Consider the following 19555-nt stretch of genomic DNA (forward strand, 5'->3'; position numbering starts at 1 on the left):
TATAAAGAATTCTAACCATATTGTTGGGAATCCTGTATGATATTTGTACAAATTTACTTTATATATGTGATCATTCATTTATGGATTTTCTTTGGGAATTCCAAGGTAGGGAAGATGTATTGTGATCCATCAAGTACATTAAAGCAAATGAGGCTTACTTTAATATGCAGTACCAATAGCGAAAATGGATATAGTAGCTCTGGGCATTGGTAGGAAGTGCTAAAAATAATCAAACTTAGATAGGAAGGACTAGGAAATGTTTAAATTCACATGATGGTTGTTTACCCAGAGCAAGATGATAAGATCACTCAACAATGACAGAATAGATTAAAGAAGATCAAAAATGTTGAAATATAATTCAATATTAGGCAGTCAGAGTCCTCTAAAAATAAAATTCCAGGACTCTGTTCTTTGAAAATTGGCAACCTTGTCTCATAGGGTCATTTGCAAAACATCTTCTCATTGGTGGAAATTGATGTCATGAGGGTCAGAGCTGGTAAAAGTTGCAGAAAAGAGAAATCCTGGTGTGAAAGAAAGAGATCCTGAGTCAGAAGACCAGGATTTCTCTTCTCTCCAGTTCTCATTAACTTCATCTTGTGAAATCACTTTCCACTAATGATGAAATTCTTATGCAAATAAATCCTTGAGTCAATGATTACAAAATTTTATCTTCTTAGCATATTTGTTAGAGATGCTAGGAGTGAATTAGGTTAAAATATTCTCATCAGACATACAGATAGATCAGAGTCCAGAGTAAGATGTCAAATTAGGGCTCACTTAAAGAAGTTATGCATTACTTGAGTGCAGGTCACCAAGAGACTGGGGAGAAAACTTGAGGGAAGTGACAGTGAGGTGCATGAATGATGAAATGACTGGGGTGGCAAAGGTTCTAGCTTCCAAGTTTATCAATTTATTAAGCAATACATGCCAATTGCTAAAGAAATCAGGACCAGTCATCTTTCTCAGGTTGCAATAAAAATACAGGGGATACAGATCTTTATGCATTAAGAATAATTTACCAAATAAGGCAATAATTAAAACAAATAATTAATACATTTACATACATTTAGAAACAAAATCTGTGCATCTGATTTCTATTTAGATGAAAGATTAGGGGCTTTCCCAGTTGGGAAGGGAAGAACAAATAGGTGCAATTTCCTGAAATCAGAAAAAGAGGTGTCCTACTGCCTCCAACCTGTCCGCCTTCAATAAAAAAAACAAAACAGAACAAAACAAAAAAACAAAAAAACCTGGAAAGAGTAAATATGGAATAGTACTGGGACAATTTTTAGATCAAATATATAGGTTGTTCGTGAGAAAACTCCTTACATCAGTGTTTGAATCTGACTGGGTTCCTAGTCAGTATAACATGGGTCTTCACTTAAGCACTAAGTAGAGGTATCCAGGTCCCAGTGAAGCAAGATGAGTTTGAAAAGATGCAATAATGGTTTCTCCCAATTCCCACCATTGAGGAAAATTTTGTTACAATATAGAAACTGAACTAGACCCAAAAGTGGATAGAAAGAAAATCTAGCTAGCTCCAGAATTGAATTATAAGTTGGAGTTCATGTAGTTCAGTCAATTCCACTACTATGTGCTATTCTAATCCCTTCAGCAGGAAAGTCCCCCAGAGCAGGTGAGAAATTTAGAAACTGTTCAATTGTGCTACTTCAGCATTCTCTTGGGACGTCATTTCTAGTGGTATGTAAAAATGGAGAGCTTCTCCTTTTATGCTTTCTTTTTCCTCATTTGCTTAGGAAAATCAACCTATTAACACTTATTAAGTGCTTACTATTGGAAAACCTCGACATTTTCTACTTTGAGCAGGGCGAAGAAGGAATTCCTATCTAGCTAGTCCAAGAGAGATGCTTGTCCCTCCAGAGCAGTGATTCTGGACTTTCTTTGCTCCATGACCTTCTCTGGTGTAATCTTGCAATTGCTTCTGAGAATATTGTTTTTAACTGATCTCCCCCTCCAATGAATGTCAGAAAAATCAGAATTTCAGTTGAACCTGATAATGACCCATCGATTAACAATATTTAAGGGAGTAGATTACAATAATTCTAGCCTGATACCCATTCTCTCTGACCAGAGTAGAATGGGGTTTGTCCCCAACTTTTGCTGCCCCTCCAGGTGGCAATTGAAGTCTCCCTTGGAGAAGCGGGATGGTAGAATCTTGGAAGAGTGGCAGCTAGGTTGGTCAGTGGATAGAGTACAGGGCCAGGAATCAGAAATTCTGAGTTCTGATTTGGCCTCAGACTAGCTGCATATCCTTTGCTAAGTCATTTAACCCTTTTTACTTCAGTTTCCTCCTCTTGTAAAATGATCTGGAGAAGGAAATGCAAACGTCTCCAGGATCTTTGCCAAGAAAGCTCCAAATGGGGTCAGGAAGAGATGAACATGACTGAAAAGACAGAATTACAAGAGAAGAAGGGAAGGGGTAGAGATGTCTGTTCTTCCTCCCTCTGAGTAACACAATGACACCCCCATGCCACATGTGACAGGGACAGTCTTTGTACACATGAGGCCTCTCCACACACAGGTCTCTCTGCACACAGGCTCTTGATGTATGTGTGGCTGTCCTTACACAAATAAGAGACCAAATATATTGAAATATAGTTAGGAATACATTTTCTGAAATACTATCTTTTATTTTTCGTAATTTCATGTAAAGAGAATTTTAACATTCATTTAAAAATTATTTTCCTATTTTCTCACTTTCCACCGTGCTCAATTGCCCCCATCCCAAGCCTTGTTTATCAATATATTTTAAAAGAAATTCAGGTCGACCAAGTCAAAATCTCCTCATTTAGTGTTTAGACATGATCTAGTGGCAGAAACGTGGTAGGAGGAAGCTACCCTATACAATTCAAAGACCTAACAGAGGGGGAGCAACTTCAGAGGAAGTTTGATCAGGTACAAGTGCTACAATCTTTCTCTCAAGAGCTTTTCCTTATGGAAAGGCACTCTGCATATGGAGGGTGTGATTGGAGCTTTGGAGTAGAGCAACAGAACTGTCAATGAGAACAATCTTGTTTGGCTAGGTAGAGCCAAAGCCTGCCTTCTTAGACTGAGAAATCCCTTTGTCCCTCCCTCACAACCTGTCTTCTCACCAATGTGCTGACTCCTCTCATCCAGTGTGTTTCCTCAAGGCACATATTTACTTTACTTTTCCTTTCCCAGTTTAAACTTCCAGCCCTAGATTTGAAGTGTGTTTGCTTTTTGCAGGAAACCAGACACAGTCCCTCCCATTCAATAACTCAGAGTCTGACCAGGAAAAGACACCTGTCCTCTTTTCAGGTAAGAAAGAAAGCTGTAAAATCTGAGGAAACCCTACTCTTTCTTTGGGAAAACAAACAATCCATTTGAATTTCTCCCTGTAGAAAATGGACAGCTTCGTCTGTTGAATGGAAGAGGGCCTTGCTCTGGAAGAGTTGAAGTCTTTTACAATGGGACCTGGGGAACCATCTGTGATGATTCCTGGGACTTGAGTGATGCCCACGTGGTGTGCAGGCAGCTGGGCTGTGGAGTGGCCCTTGAAGCCATGATCTCTGCTCACTTTGGACAAGGCTCAGGGCCCATCTGGCTAGATGAGCTTAGCTGCTCTGGAAATGAATCCCACCTGGGGGAATGCCCTTCCCTCCATTGGGGAATGCATGACTGCAGACACAAAGAGGATGCAAGTGTTCTCTGCTCAGGTCTGGTTTACACACACCCCAGTAACACTGAGGGACTTATGGGAACGCAGAGGAGGTGGGGTTTAGAGATGGAGAAGGAGCTGATTCATAGAGGAAGGAAGAGTTCCTGACCCAAGCACAGCTATCCTTAGAGTTCAGTTTCATTGCCAGGCCTCTTATCTGAAGGGTGAAATTTTCAGCTAGTACAATTGTATAGGTGGGTCTACTCCTTTATTTGTGTGTATGTATTACTGTTTTATATGTGTCTGTATATATGTATATATATATTTACATGTATACATATGTATGCATGTATACAAACACATATATATATGTGCATGTATGTGTGTATGCATATGTGTTCTCCTTATACCTATATTCCTATTAGAGTGCTATTCACAGAGTACATATACAATATGTGTCTGCTAGTTTGCTTTATGTAGGTGCTTAAAAAATTCACATTGATATTGAAACTGTGATACTCAGTAGGGAAATCACAATAAAGGCACTCCTGTCTTTATTAGTGGGGGAAGCAAAACAGAGAGAAATGATCAGAAATATAGAGCAAGTAATCGTGGAAAAAGAAAGTCTGGGGTCTGTGTCTTTCCAGTGGAGACTTCTCAGCAGAGCCAGAGAACCTAACACAATTTCCAGAGGGAAGAGACCCAGAGAATGTTGTATCAGATGTCCCCTCTGATTGTGGCACACTTTCCTTTTCATTTACAGAATTCCTGGATCTCAGATTGGTGAGTGAGGAGCGTGAGTGCTCTGGCTGGCTAGAAGTTTTCTACAATGGAACATGGGGCAGTGTTTGTTCCAACTCCATGGATGACAATACTGTATCAGTGATTTGCAGACACCTGAGTTGTGGTGCTGAGGGACATATTGAAACACTGTCTAGATCCCCAAGAAATTTGAATACCAGGTGGATTGACAAAATCACCTGCAAAGGCCAAGAATCATTCCTCTGGCATTGTCCTTCTCAATCCTGGGACCAGAATTCTTGCCAACAGGGAGAGGAAGCCATTATCACATGTGAAGGTAACTATATCTGTGTCTTCCATTTGACTCCTTAAGGAGATTTTTTTTTTAGTCCAAGTGGATTCAATCTGTGGACAAGATATAAATCCCAATTTATTTTAATCCATTCAAGTAAATAGTGAAAGAGACCTAGGTTGGTAGCAGTAATAGGACAAAAGCATCAATTTTTTTTTTATTTTCTCATATCAATATCTCAATGTGAACAAGTTCTGAGTCAACCTTTCCACCACATTTCCTATCCTAATAGTAGATTAAATCTTCCCTCAAACAACCTATCCTCTCACTTCTTCACTAGATTCATTTCCAAAGGTCTCTATCCAGCTGAGAGGCACAGAAACATGGTCGTATTCTTGATCATGGTGTCACCTACAGGAGATTTACTTATATGTTTGTAAACTTTGAAATTAATGGTTACTACACCTGTCCCTCTACCTTGCAATCCCCTAATACTATTCTTCATTCTCAGCATGACCTCCATTCGTCAGCTTTTTCCAAGGTCATGATTCTTGTATTGGCTAAATTCTCCTCCTTGATTCCTTTCCATCCTTTTCTCTTTCCATCCTTTTCTCTTGAGTTTCTTGCCCCTTTTACTATGTCCAAACTTGCCATCCCAATCCTCATTCTTTGTTTATTTCCACCATTAATTGCCTTTGCCCCTGCTCAGAGAAATCTGAATGAAACTGGAGAAAATCATGAAATCACGCTAACTGAATTCATGACAGTATGTTAGCTAAACTTAACTGTACCTTCAGTGGAGCAAGTGAATCCTTTTATGACTCCCTAATTGATGCACTAGCCCACACGCAATGCTGCAAGTCCTGTTGATGCTTTTATTGTACCATCTCTCATCCACACCCCCTTCTTCTTTCCGACACTGTGGCCACAGTGATCCAGTCCCATTTTGGGTGATTGGAAGATCCTTCTAGTTGATCACCCTGTCTCTCTTTCTTCCAGTCCATCCACTCAACTGTTATATTTACCTTCCTAAAGAACAAATCTGACCACATGATCATGTTGTTCCCAAACGATATCTTTAGGGACTCCTTGTTCCCTTTGGGATCCCACATCACATACTCTCATTTTAAGCCCTTCCTCTCCTGACCCCCTGCTCTCTTTCTATTCTCATAACACATTCCTTCCCTCTATGTACCATTCATTTCAGTGACATTAATCTCTGCTGTTCTTTGTAAAAGGCACTGTATCTCCCGACTGTGCATTTTCACTGATCCTCCCCACGTATGTAATTCTCTCCTTCCTCATCCTCTTGTTTCCCTGGGGGTATTTGTTGTTGTTGTTATTCAGTCATTTGAGTCATAACCAATTACTCCTGACCCCATTAGGAGTTTTCTTGTCAAAGTGTTTTTGTCATTTCTTTCTTCAGCTTATTTTGCAGATGAGGAGACTGCAAGAAATAGTGTTAAGTCACTTGCTCAGGGTCACACAGCCTGTAAGTGTCTGAGGTGAGATTTGATCTCAGGTAGATGACTTCCCTGATTCTAGACACAGCACTCTATCCATTGCATCACCTAGCTGCTTCTTTCAGGTCCCAGTTACATTCCTGCCTTCCACACTGAAGCCTCTTATTTTCCTCCATTAATGCTAGTGCTGTCCCTTTATTAATTAATTTTCCCCAATTTCTTCTCTATATATCGTTTTTGCCCAAAGTTGTTTTCACATTGACTCCTCCAATTAGACTTTTGACTTCTTGAAGGCAGGGACTACTTCTTTGCTGTTCTTTGTATCACCAGGGCTTAGTACTGTGACTGGAACGTAGTGTTTTTTTTTTTTTATTATTTTATTTGTTTTAAGTGTTCTACAATTGCTAACATATAACTTAAATATTTTTTCCTCTTCCCATCTTTCCTCCCTCCCTCTCTCCTCCCTCCCTGATGTGGCATACAATTTTACATAGGTTCTACACCTACATTTCTATTAAATAAATTTTCACATTAGTCATATTGAATAGAAGAATTAAAATGAATAGGAGAAATCATAAAACTTCATTGAAATGCAAGGACTTAAAAATTCCCAGTAGTCTCTTAAGGCAAAATGCCTTCCACATCCAGAGAAAGAACCATGGAACTGGATTGCAGAATGTGGCAGATCAATGTCTTTTGTATTACAGTTTGGTTTGTTTTATGATTTCTCCCCAAAACACTGTTTTTTTTTAAAAAAAAAATGGTTATTGACACGTTCACTTTGACTTTCGCTCTCCTCCAACCCAGAATTGCATATTTAGAGCAAACAATTGATCCACCTACTTATCTAAGCAGTTTGTTGAGATATGACTGGAACTCGTTTTGCTGCCATCCTATAGTCTTCAAAATTTCTTTGCAACATGACCCATGTTTCTTGTTTTCATCCTGTCACAAAAAGAAGGACATCACTATTCATCCCCATGGCTATTCACTCTCTTCATCTTTTCTCCAGCACTGTCTTACCTAGCAGGCAGCCTCCTTTTGCCTCAGCCTTCTTCACTCTCTCCCTGGGCTACTTTGATCTATTTCCTTATATAGTCTCCACTTTACGTTCAGGTCCGTCCTCCCTAATCACACTCTGAACTCCCTAAAGACAGGCACTTAGTATGTTATATTTGTACATGCATTTTTACTCAGTCAGTAGCTTATAGCATGAATTCAACCGATCATTGAATATCACAAATATGAAGATGGTGCTATTCTGTATTTCCGAAGTGAATTAAGGCATCTTTGGGTAAACTTCCCTGAAACAGCAAAATCTAGTGCCCAAATGATATTTTAGGATTATTATTAACCCAAACTTTCCCAACGTCTTCCCCCTGCAGGAATGAAGGTAACTGACTGCCCAACATCTGGTCCCTGCACAGGTATCTCATTTCATTTTTCTCTATACCTGGGGCTCTCAGAGGTTGCTCATTTACTAGCTGAGAGTTTACCAGTCAATCCTGCTTCCTTTCCAGACAAAGACAAACTCCGACTCAGGGGAGGAGAGACCCCATGCTCTGGAAGAGTGGAGATCTGGCACAATGGCTCTTGGGGGACAATATGTGATGACTCTTGGGACCTAGCAGATGCTAATGTGGTTTGTCAGCAGCTGGGCTGTGGCTCTGCTCTGGCTGACCTGGAATGGCCTGCATTTGGCCCAGGAAATGGGACCATCTGGTTGGATGATGTTCAGTGCAGAGGGATGGAGTCCTCTCTGTGGGATTGCCCTGCAAGTCCCTGGGGGCAGAATGACTGTAAGCATGAGGAGGATGCTGGTGTCATGTGCTCAGGTGAGTGTGAAGGGCATTAGATGGGTCTGGAAGCTCTGAAGACAGATACTGAGGAGGAGCATATGTGCTAGAGTGTGCATCTAATTGGAGTTCCCACAGGTCTGTCCTTTGGTACCAGGGAAGGCTGTAATTTGATTGCAGGGTCATAGAATTTAGAACTGAAAGTAAAAGTAAAATGAATGATCATTATTGTCATCTCTTTGCTTTGCAGAAGAGGAAATAGATGTCCAGTGGGGTCACGTTACTGCCATAAGGTCCCAGAGGCTAGCACGTATAACTTTCTGGGAAATTTTTGAACATAGGTCCTATGACTCCCAAACTTACAATTCTTCTTCTGCCCTCCAACTGTCTCCCTACGCATGTGCTGGGGGGAAGGTATGGAGGGATTTGAGAACCTTTCTGAGCTTTTTGGTTAGTGTAACTTGGGCAGATCTTTACATGAGGTGACTCCAGCAGAATTCAGAGCCCACAGGCTCAGTGTGTTCTCTACTCCAACTCCAGCTGTTGTTTCTTTCCTTCCAGTGAAAAGGACAGGATGATCTTGTTATCAGGTTATTAATTCATGTCTGTCTCTTCATGACTCCATGAAGAATAGCTCATGGGACTTTCTTGGGAAAGATACTGGTGCAGTTTGCCATTTCCTTCTCCAGTGTGTTCTCATTTTAGAGATGAGCAACTGAAGCCAATAAGGGTAAAGTGACTTGCCCAGGGTCACACAGGTAGGGCAGGAGCCTGTGTTTGACCTCAGGTCTTCCTCATCTTCTAGGCCCAGGGTTGTATCCATTGTACCACCTAGTACCTCTTCGCTATCAAATAATGTACAATATTCAGCCGTCCTCTCCCTCGGCTCTAGCCTACCTCAGAGTGGTTCACAACCAATCAATCCATTAGAATTTACTCATCAGTGCTTACAATGTACCAGACACTATGTTAAGTCCTGGCCATAAAAAGATGGGCAAAAACGTTCCTTGCTTTCAGGCAACTTTACAATATGATGGCCTAAGCAGCAGATAAATAACTAGATACATAGAAGACACATGCAGAGTGGCAGGAAGGTAAGCTGGAAAGGAAAACTTAAGCATCTGGCGTGTCTCCAGAAATCTTCCTTTAGAAAAAAAAATTGAGTTGAATCTTGAAGTAAGCTCAGAATGTCAAGAAGTGGAGGTAAGAAGGGTGAGCATTTCAAGTAAGGACAGCCAGAAAGCTACGATTCAGGTACAGAGACAGAGTATCACAAGTGAGGAACAGGGAACAGGCCTCTATAGCTGATCAGTAGAATGTGGGGAGTGGAGGGGTATATAACAATTGGGGAAAGGTATAATGAGACCAAGTTGAGAAGAAGTGTGAAGCACAGGGGAATTCTATTGCATCCTGTAAGTCACAGGGAGCTATAAGAATTTGTTGACCATGATGTGGGCAGGTAGGTGGTGCATAAGTGGAGTCAGAAAGAATCATCTTCCTGAAGTTTTATCTGGCCTCAGACACTTTCTTCCTGTGTGAACCTAGGCAAGTAACTTATTTCTGTTTGCCTCAGTTCGTCAAGTGTAATATAAGGAAGAGAAGGAAATGACAAAGCACTCAAGCAAATCTGCAAAAAAACCCAGTTGGGGTCACAGAGAATCACACATGATTGAAAATTGATTTAGCAAGAAGAAAAATCATGAGGCCAAAAGTATTCTCTAGAGCAGGAGTGGCAAACCTGTGGTCTTGGGTCCACATATTTTGTTCCAGGTCCTTGGATGTGTTCTTTTGACTGAGTCCAAGTTTAACAGGATGAATCCTTTCAGTAAGAGGATTTATTCTCTAATTTTGGATTTAAGCAAAAGGTTGCATATGAGGACCTAGAGTGTTGTGTGTAGTCTGAGGTCTCAGTTGCCCCTCCCCTCTTCTGGAATGACCACTTTAGCTACTGATTAAAGGATAGATTTGAATGGGGAGGGCCAATGAGAAAGGTGTACAATAGTCCTGGAGATGTTGGGGACCTGAACTAGAGTGGTGGCTGTATTGTGGAGAGAATGAAATTTGGGGACATAGAAATTAAAAGATTTTCCAACTAATTGGATCTATGGGCAAAGTGAAAGGAAAGGTTTAAGGAGAGCACCAAGATTGCATGTCTGAGTGATTGGGAGGGTGCTAGTGTCTTCAATAGTAACCTGGAAGATTGGAAGCTGGATAAGGTATGAGGAGGAGAAATAACAGGAGATAATGAATGCTGTTTTGGACACATTGAGCTTGAGACATCTATTGACAAGGAGGAAGGTTAAAGGAGACAAGCATTCCCAAAGGAATCTTTCATGTCTTAGAGAATTAATTCTTTTGGGTTAGAGAATCTGCTGAGAAACTTGTGAGCTAGAGGTTGGGGTGGGGATAGTGGGGTGACCTATAGAACTTTCTTAGAGAATATGTGGTCCTTCCACAAATTTCAAGTTTTAGCAACCGAATTTGGTTTTTGACTTTAGCACAGATCCTCTGACTCCAGTCCATATGGTGCCTATGTCTTTAAGCTTGAGCTGGATGAAGGGGATTGAGGAGATCTGGGAACCTTCCTAAGTTGTTTGGATGGAACATTATGGAATGATGTTCATATCATAAGGGGTTCAAAGCAGGATGCAGAAGCCATGCCCAACCTGATCTCTGCTCATTCTTCAGATATTTTTTTCTCCTATTTTTTTCAGTTGGGAGGACAACATTGCCACCTACCACAAAAGGTACTCTGCTCTACCACTCCCTCAGACCTCTCCTATCATGGCTAGGTTCATTTGACAGCACAAACCTTCTGAGGCCCATGCATGACCTTATGGGATTCTTCCTGTCCCAGAATTTTGAGAATCTGCTGAGTAGCTTGTGGGCTAGGGGTTGAGGTGGAACTTGGGACTGGGAGGGTCCACAAAAATATTCTTCAAGAATATATCACCATCTTGCGCATCTCCATTTTGGAGATCTGGACCTCAGTCCCCATAAAGATGGATGGTTCCTTCACTGTCCTTTCTTGGGCATTCGACTCTATCCAAGGACCCTCTCCAGGGCCGTTAGGGGAGGGGATGATTCCCCAGTTGGGGGATCTTCAGGTGGAAGGTGAGCCTCAGTTTTTCCCCATCTCTCCATCCTCACCTCAGTGAAATATCCTGGGGCTTTTAACAACTTCCAGGATTCAGAGCCTTATGATTCTTCTTCTCCAAAGGACCACTCACTAAGAGAGTTTCCACCCCTTTGAACTCTGGCACATTCTCTCTGCTTGGGATCGTCTGCCTCATTTTAGGGGCCCTTCTCTTCCTGGTCCTCATCCTCTTAGGGATTCAGATACACAGAGGGAGAATCCAACAACAAGGTGGGCAACCTCTGGGGCACTGAATCACATGGGCAAGGGTGTGGGTGAATGAAGGGTGGAAATGATGGGGATAGGGATTTTGGACAAAGTCAGATAAAATACTTCAGGACTGGGTGTGACTCACATGTTTTGCTCTGATTTCCAAGCCCTAAGTTGCTCCAACTTTCATTGACCCCAAAGAGGCTGAGCTGTGAGCATAGCTTGTGTTAGGTATGAGATTCCAACCAAGGTCATACAACATGAGATTGGGCAGAGCTACCATGGATATTAGAGAGGTGGAGTGTCCTGAGTGTGAACAGAAAGTATATTGAGGAGGGCCCCTAAGGCAAATATATGTCAGACAATGGTCTCAGGCCAAATTTCTGATCCACGGCCATTTTTCCCAGCTTTTTCCAGATACGGCAATTCTCCTTATGAGGCTGTCTACCAAGAGATTGATTACTATCTGACAGGGGACAAGAAGGACCTTCTGAGCAGCCCAGGTATGGCTATTTTCTGTCCATCCTCCTCCTTTTGACATTCTGGACATAAGGTATATCCTTTGTTCATTATCTACGGCCTTGGCATCTTTAGAAATCTCTGCCTGTACCTGACCCCTATAGCCTCCCTGGTCCCATAGCATTTTTGTTTCAATATTTCATTCTCTACATGGGCAGGCAGGTCCACCAGTCCCATTATGGGCTATGAGCTTCATCTCTAGAGGGAAAGGATTCAGGCCTCTCTGTTCTTTTCTTCCTGATGTTCTGTTGTCAGTCGGGATACATCTGATTATTTTGCCTAGAAGTTCAGGATAGGGTCAGTTCAAAGATGTAATGATTTCATTTATCTAAGAGGATAACCAATTCCATAGCATCATTCTTATTTAACACTGTTATACCATTCCTTCTAAATCTGGAGATTTCTTGGTAACAACACAATTGTAGGAAGAAGGTTTTAAGTTACCTAAAAGTAAATAACATGAAGCCTTGGATGAAACCCTCTTCGATACCCTTAGGGCTTTTTTATCCACATGAATTATACTGTTCCTTATGAGCAGAGCCACAGCTTCCCCCTCGCCAGTTCCGGGATCTTCCCTCACTAACAAACTTTCAGTTCTCCACACTTTTGCCCTGCTATGGTAACAGCATAGCACACTGAGAGCAGCAAGTCTTATGCCTGGCCAGCAGGCTGCTCATCCTCCTGTGGACCTCACGAGTAAAAGAATGAGGCAGGACAGCTGGTCATGAAGCAACTCTGATTTATTCAAGCAAGCACTCTGGTTACATAGTCTCTGCCAGTCAGCTCAACGAACCATGGCCACACACACAAACAAACCCGAAACTATGGTAACGAACACAAGCCGAAACAAACCAGGGATGGGACCATCCCTTCCAGCGCCATCTTGTTCACCCTTCCCTGCTCTGGACTCAGTTTACCTGATGTCCATCAGTGTGGCATCCCAGATGTCGTGCTGGTCAGTGCTCCTTACATTGCCCCTACTCTCCAGGAAGAACAACATGCTTCTCTTAGGACAACATCTCCAGTGACATGCTGTATCTTTTAGAACACAGCTTGTTTTACATTATTATTGTCTTTTTAATCAAGCTCTTCACTACTCAAATTGGAGACTTTAAGGAAAATGGCATAAGAGCTTCCATCAAGACTTCAGTACTTCCCTAGGCCAAGCTTTTTTGAACACCCTCAACAGCAGCTTGATACTCTCTCACTCCAAACTTGATTGGGAGATAGAGATTTGGACTGAGACAAGACAAATGATTTAGGGAAAGGGAGGACAGGAGCCATGTTTGATTTGATCGGTGACTAGGCCCCTGAGTGTGTAACAGGGCTGAATGTCTGGGTCAGAGTAATGATCAAAGATGCATCAGAATCTGCAGCATGATTGAGAGAATTGGCTCACTCTCTCTGGTATATTTTGTCTCAAGGTCACTATCACCAGAGCAACATGAATATGAATTATGACTGAAGATTTTGGGCTGAGTGATTTCCTCTTTGAAGCTGGGGCTGGTGATAAGTAGTGAGATAACAGAAATTAAGAGAGTAGACATTTGAAGCTAAAATAAAGGAAAGGAAAATAACACTAAGGGGATTGAAATCATTGTCTTATATGAGGGACATGTTTCTCCTTTCCCACCTTGGTGATTCTTAGTGCAAGATTAAGCCTGTAACTTTGTCCTTAAGTGGTCTTCTTTTTCTTTACCTGAATTCAGTTTTGAACATCTCCTGACACTCCCTTTTATCTTAAAAAATAAAATTACACTTGTTTTCACATGCACAAGGACCTCCCCTCACTTTCAGAAAATTTACGTTGAAAACAAAACTATCATCTGTTCCTCAGATATCTCAAGTTGGCCTGATGATCCCCCAGGTGATGGGTATGATGATGCTGAAGAATTATCTGGGCCTGAAATTCCCACTGTCACCCAGAAGAATGAGGGCAGTACTTTGGGGTCTACCAATGAATGGGATGAGCACAGGGAGTCAAACACTGGTGAGTGGTTTCCAACACACTGACAAGTGAGATTTCTAGTTGTGGGTTTACTTATTTTGGAAGAAGAGGGGGTGACACTGGCTACATATACACGTGTGCAATCACAAACGTGTCTTTATAAAGGTATGACTGTTAAAATGGATGCATACGTGCATGTGCACATATACACATGTGCTTATATACATTCAATTGTATAGATATGTGTTTCTCTCTATATATGCATATGTACACAAATAAATAATACAACAAAAAGATTTCATCAGTACATCAATGATTCTCTATAATGACATTTGTCATATGTGTCTGGTACAATTGTACCCACAATGATGCTGCTAAGTAACAAAATGAGCAGGCCCTGGGGTTCTGAAACTGCCTCCTTCAGGCTCCCATTCCTTTTGTTCCTAATCCACCCTCATTGTAAAGAGAAGCATTTGCATGGCCCAGTCTCAGTTCTGGCCACTCCTACTCCTTTGCTCTCAATGGTGCATCATGACTGAGAAAAGACTCTTTACCCAGGTCTTGAAGGAGGCATTACTTTCACCCTTCTCTGTCACCACCAAAGGTTTCTTTCTTCTCTTTAGACACAGTTCCAAATTCAGCCCCATTTTCCTGTTTCTAGGTCAGTCTCCTGAGTTCTCTGCGGGATCCCCTGACTCCAGGATGGGAGAAGATGCCCTACCAATGTCCACTGAGGACCTGGGATATGATGAAGCTGAGATTGGTGTCCCTCAGATGTGACTTTAATACTGTCGGCTACAAACAATCTCTTAATAAATGTTTATTGAATTGAGGTAGAATCAGTTTCCTGTGTTATCTGGAATAGTTTTGGAATTCACCTGCCCTCAAACAATCTATCCTGAGAAGACAATGTTGAGGGTTTCCTCTTCACATGTGGTAAACACCTCTCCACTAAACTCAAGTTGCCCAGCCAGGTAACACTTTTGCCTCTAGCAAAAATGCTTTACCTTCAGAACTTTTAATTCTGAAATTTAACCTTTTTGTTTTCCTGTGTCCACCTTCTTAAACCTCCTTTCACCTGTATCTTTTTCTCTAATCTCTGCTCTCTATCTTTTCTTCCTTTACCTACATTGTGACTTCATTGATCTTCTACCCTTTCTCAATAGCATGATCAGCCTTCTCAACTGCTCAGAAAATTTTGTATAAGCAAAGGTGCTTTATCAGCAGTGCAGGCATGTTCTCTGGACTATAGAGAATACACCTTTTCAGAGAAGCACCTTTTCTGTTGAATTACCAGTCTACATAAGCTAGTCTTCTCCTTTACTCCTGTAGACATGGAGATCTCCTGTTCACTCTCAGCTGGACAGAAGACTTTGAATCCTTGATCCTAGTTCTTTTCATTCTCTACTTCTACCTTCTATAAGAGCCTCCCTTCTGTCAGGAATCATCCATGGTCCAATTTCCATCATAACTCAGATTTTTGCTTCAACATTTGACCTCTGAACTGACTGGTGAGAGAAATGATTATTAATAAGCAAGTATAGGGGAGATTCAGGCTGGTTCCCTGTCCCATTTATTTGTTTGAAACCAAGTTGTTCGAGGACCTGATTTACCTTGGCCAAAAATAGAAGCCACTTACACCATCTTATCTGGGTGAATTCCTGCTGATAATGTTCTACTCAGGATTAAGTGGGAGTAATTCTTTGATTGAATTGCCCAAAGCTGGGTGTGACTTGGAAGTAAATGAGACAATCAAAGTCATGTCCTCCATCCCTTGTTGGAACAGGTCCACCTCTTAGTATAATATTCATTCTCTTTCATTATTTACTAACTCATCAAAGTCACTTCAGGAAAACCCTCTCTTCCAAGTTCTTATTAACACCGAAAAGGTTCCATAAGTCTACTTAGCAATCGAGAGTTTCACTGATCCTTTTTATTGTTAGTATACTAGCATTATTAATAGAATGACTAATTACCCAGAAACTGTGTCTCTTGAATTTTTTAAAAGTCTCAATGGTCATAACTTAGAGTGAAAATATTTCTATGAAATTAACTCCTCTCACAGCTCTTCCTTTTCCCTGCCCCTTCCAAGCCCTGTCCTACCCCTTCTGTCCCATACAATACTTTGTTCATTGCTTTATGCTCGATTCATACATATTATTCTGTAAACAAGCGCATCAAAAGCACCTGTTTTATGCATTCATAGTGTCAATTCCTGCTCTGTCAGTGATACAGAAGAATGAACATTATAATGCATGGCAGTTCATTACAGCCTCACACCTATAGCCAGTCATATAGGACTTATGAGGTGCTTTCTTCTGGGATCAGGTATCCTAGTGTATGCATTATGTATGTCTAGTGGTTGTTGAGAATAGTTGTTATTGTACTGGGGAAGAGAGGAAGAGTTGTTCACCCTTCCGTCTGGCTCCCAAACTCACAAAAGGCCACAACACTCATTCCCAAGTTTTTCTTCTTCTTCCCTACCTGCCCCCCTCCCACTGTCAGCCTGGGCTTCCTTTCTAGTCATTTCTTTGCCTGTCACTGGGCAAACTTTTCTTTTCAAACCTATCAAAGAGAAGGCTATGGGAAGGGACACTGGACTGCATTGAAATGAGGCAGGCTTGCACAAAGTCATTAGCCTCACTTTCTTCTCCAGAGTTATCCATGTCCTGGGACAAGACAAAAGTCAAGACAAATGGAAAAGGATGGAGTGGATGATTTTGGTGGTTTTGTCACTTAAATACAATTCACATACAAGTCAACACATCTCCTGAAGATGTCATTGGTCCTCTATGAAACTAAAGACAAACAACTGCTGGTGTAAGTGAATACTCTTCTTTCAATGAGGAATGCTATGCTTACCTCACTATGGATTCTGGGTTTGTATAAATCACAGTAAACAAAATTATACATTTTTATTTGTAGCACATGCTCTGGAGCACATTCCCTCAGCTCCTACTCACGCTGACAGGCTTCAGAGGGCAGATGCTTATTGTCCTCTCAGGATTTTAGGGACCTCTGCAGGGCTCCGGGAGCATCACCTGGCTCATTGTAAGCAGTTAATAAATACTACCTTATTTTCTAACATTATAGCTCATCAGTCCTTCCCAGTGTGCTTGCAGTACTCCAATGATTAATAGTTGATACCAGTTAATTAGTCATATTTGGTCAGTTTTTAGAAAGGTACATGGCAGGGCAGGGGAACCTGAGGCCTTAAGGCCACACGTGGCCCTCTAGCTCTTCAGGTGTGGTCCTTTGAGTGAATCCAAACTTTGTGCAACAAATAGAGACAGAGAAACAGAGACAGGTAGAGAGCAAGGTACTTTCCTTCTTGGTTTTGTTCTTGGTAAAATAGATTAATAAGACTAAATTAAAAGGAATAATTAAATTAAGGACTAAGGAAACAGCATACTTGAAACACTTTACAAACATAAAATGCCAAATAAATATAAGAAATTTTTATTACCAGACAACCTTAAGTGAGGGTGGCCCCAGGGCCATGGTTCTTCCCTGTTCTGTGTTCGACAAATGTTGAAGAGTAGGTTGCCCCAGAGTCTGCCTTACATTATTGACACTTACCACATACTAAGTAACCTACTCAAGTAGGGCAGGAGAGGTGAGAAGAGTCAGCAAAACTTTGCCTTAAATGAGGGAATGAAGATATTTTCATTTACTGATTTCTCAAAAAACCCCAGAGCTGGTTGTATAGGAGTTGGTAATAACTGCTCCGTCCTTTTGTGATCTGGAACCCAGCTACTAAGCAAATGGAGCAGAAAATCTCACACTTCCATGGCCTTTGAGCTGTCTGTGATAACCTTCAGCAGTTATACGCCCTGCAAGTCACACATGTAATTGGTAAATGTGGATTTAATCACAAATACCACCAAACCAATTATCTCCATACACACATCCTCCTGCTGACGCTGTCCTGGCTGCTTAGGGTTAGAGGCAAAGTCTTTTGGTTTCCCCCTGCCAGGAGATTCTCTTTGTGTCTTCTACATATGAAGACGCATCAAGAACTGGAGTAAACATGAAAGATTCCTCTTGAGTTGAATTGTAATCTCAGCTGCTTATGAGCTGAAGGACCCTAGCAAGTCCTTTAGTAAGTCTGCCTATATATCTGTAACTGCTATAGTGGATCCTTTGTTTCTATTGAAGCATTTGGAGTTTAGTGATTTACCCAGGGTCACACTTCTAGTAAGCGTAAAGTGTCTGAGGCCAGATTTGAACTCAGGCCCTTCTGACTCCAGGTCCAGTGTTTTATTCACTGTACCACCAAATTGCTCCCCACCCCCCAAGTGAGGTTCTTATTAGCATGTAATTCACAGATTATCACCTGAGATAATATTTGTAAAGCACTTAGCATAGTACTTGGCATATTGTAGGTAGGTAATAAGTGTTTTTTCCATTCTTCCCCTCCTCTTTCTCCAACAACAAGGGACAAGAGATTGGTTATAATCCTCTAGCTTTCAAGGTAGAGTTTAGTTCTTGGCTCATAGTCTTTCCCTCCTCTGACTCTTCTCCCATACTAAAGAACTTCACTGTACATGTTGTTGCCTCTTCAAATAACCGAAATCCCTGAGTCCTCAGCCTCCCCACTTTTCATTACTCACTTCTTTCTAACTCAGTCAGATGGTTATAGCTATGATATCAAAACTAAACTTAACTGGACCTTCTTCATCATTTAAAAGGAAAATGATTTTTATATTTGAAAATGATTTATTTTGGACTTAATATTAAACATCAGTTGAAGTCCCTCCTCTCTACTTCTTCTGCCCATAATGATCATACTAAAGACTGATCATGGAAACCAGTTTCATTTCCAGGCATTTGAAGCCCTCTGAAATCTGTCTTTCTTTTATATATTTTCCCTTCCTCTAAGGCTCCCTTCCTCTAGGAATGACTTCATCATTCCTCCTATTCAATAAATTCCAATGTTTAATCAACTCCTTTTTTACATGCAATATCCAATAAAGTCCCTCCTTTGTCATTTCAAGCTCATACATGATTAGACCCTTTCTGAGCAAATATCTGGGTCTGTAAGGAAATATAATTGTTCCTGAAGTAAGTAGGAATTGTTTCATTCTTTGTATTTGTGCACTTTGCACCTAGCATAGTGTCTGGTACACAGTACGTACTTTATTAATGTTTCTTAACTGATTGATCTTTAATGCATTTCCTGATCTTCTGAAGTTGCTAATTCCATCCTACTTTTGTTATTGATTTTATATACTTTACATATCATTCAACATTCCCGTAAATATTATTGATTTAATTTCATAGATCCAATATCAGTTCTCAGTCTATGACCTAAGCTTTTAATATTTCTATGACATTAACACTTCACATAGCCTTTCATTCCTCCACCTTCCACCCAGTGTCCTATTTCCTCGTGAATATCTCTGAAGTTGGCAGCTCTGTTATATTGTCCTTTCATTCTTACCATCCCTTCATCAAGCATATATAATGAAACTCTTGTAGATGCTTGAAAATATAGGTTTTCTGCGTCATTCAACAGTAGTTTGAATGCTCTGACATGAAAAGGCTAGAAAATGTTATCATGAATAGAGTGAAGAATCATTGGCACATTCTCTGAAGTGGTTGAAGGTGTTACAACCCCCACCATAAAGCAACCTCCAGCAGGGAGAAAGAACATAGCAATCATGTCATCACAAGACCCAAGAAGCCCTGCAGTGACAGGGTCAGGAGCTGCTTTTCCATGCTTGCGTCCTGGTTATGGATGCACTTTAGAGAGAAGTCCTTATAAACATCTGCTCTTGCTACATGTGTCCATCCATATGTTATATCTG

At 41.1% G+C, this 19555-nt stretch overlaps 1 protein-coding gene across 1 annotated transcript; it reads left to right on the plus strand.

Annotated features, from left to right (window-relative positions):
• The first annotated feature begins 184 nt into the window (after window positions 1–184).
• On the plus strand, window positions 185–14540 carry LOC140522737 (antigen WC1.1-like). Its single transcript, XM_072638036.1, has 11 exons — window positions 185–209; window positions 3229–3300; window positions 3384–3698; window positions 4404–4718; window positions 7522–7563; window positions 7657–7971; window positions 10647–10679; window positions 11153–11299; window positions 11686–11781; window positions 13635–13787; window positions 14407–14540. Exons 1-11 carry the CDS (start codon window positions 185–187, stop codon window positions 14523–14525), a joined length of 1632 nt encoding a protein of 543 aa, XP_072494137.1. The 3' UTR covers window positions 14526–14540.
• The last annotated feature ends 5015 nt before the right edge of the window (window positions 14541–19555 follow it).

This window comes from Notamacropus eugenii, chromosome 2, assembly GCF_028372415.1.
Source record: "Notamacropus eugenii isolate mMacEug1 chromosome 2, mMacEug1.pri_v2, whole genome shotgun sequence".
Lineage (NCBI taxonomy): Eukaryota > Metazoa > Chordata > Mammalia > Diprotodontia > Macropodidae > Notamacropus > Notamacropus eugenii.

Bases quoted from the DNA above. Each gene is read 5' to 3' on its own strand.
- LOC140522737 (XM_072638036.1), top strand. From the start codon at position 185: ATGGATATAGTAGCTCTGGGCATTG. The intron at 3,699-4,403 runs GTCTGGTTTACA...TTTCATTTACAG, and splicing joins TGCAAGTGTTCTCTGCTCAG to AATTCCTGGATCTCAGATTG. The intron at 7,972-10,646 runs GTGAGTGTGAAG...TATTTTTTTCAG, and splicing joins TGCTGGTGTCATGTGCTCAG to TTGGGAGGACAACATTGCCA.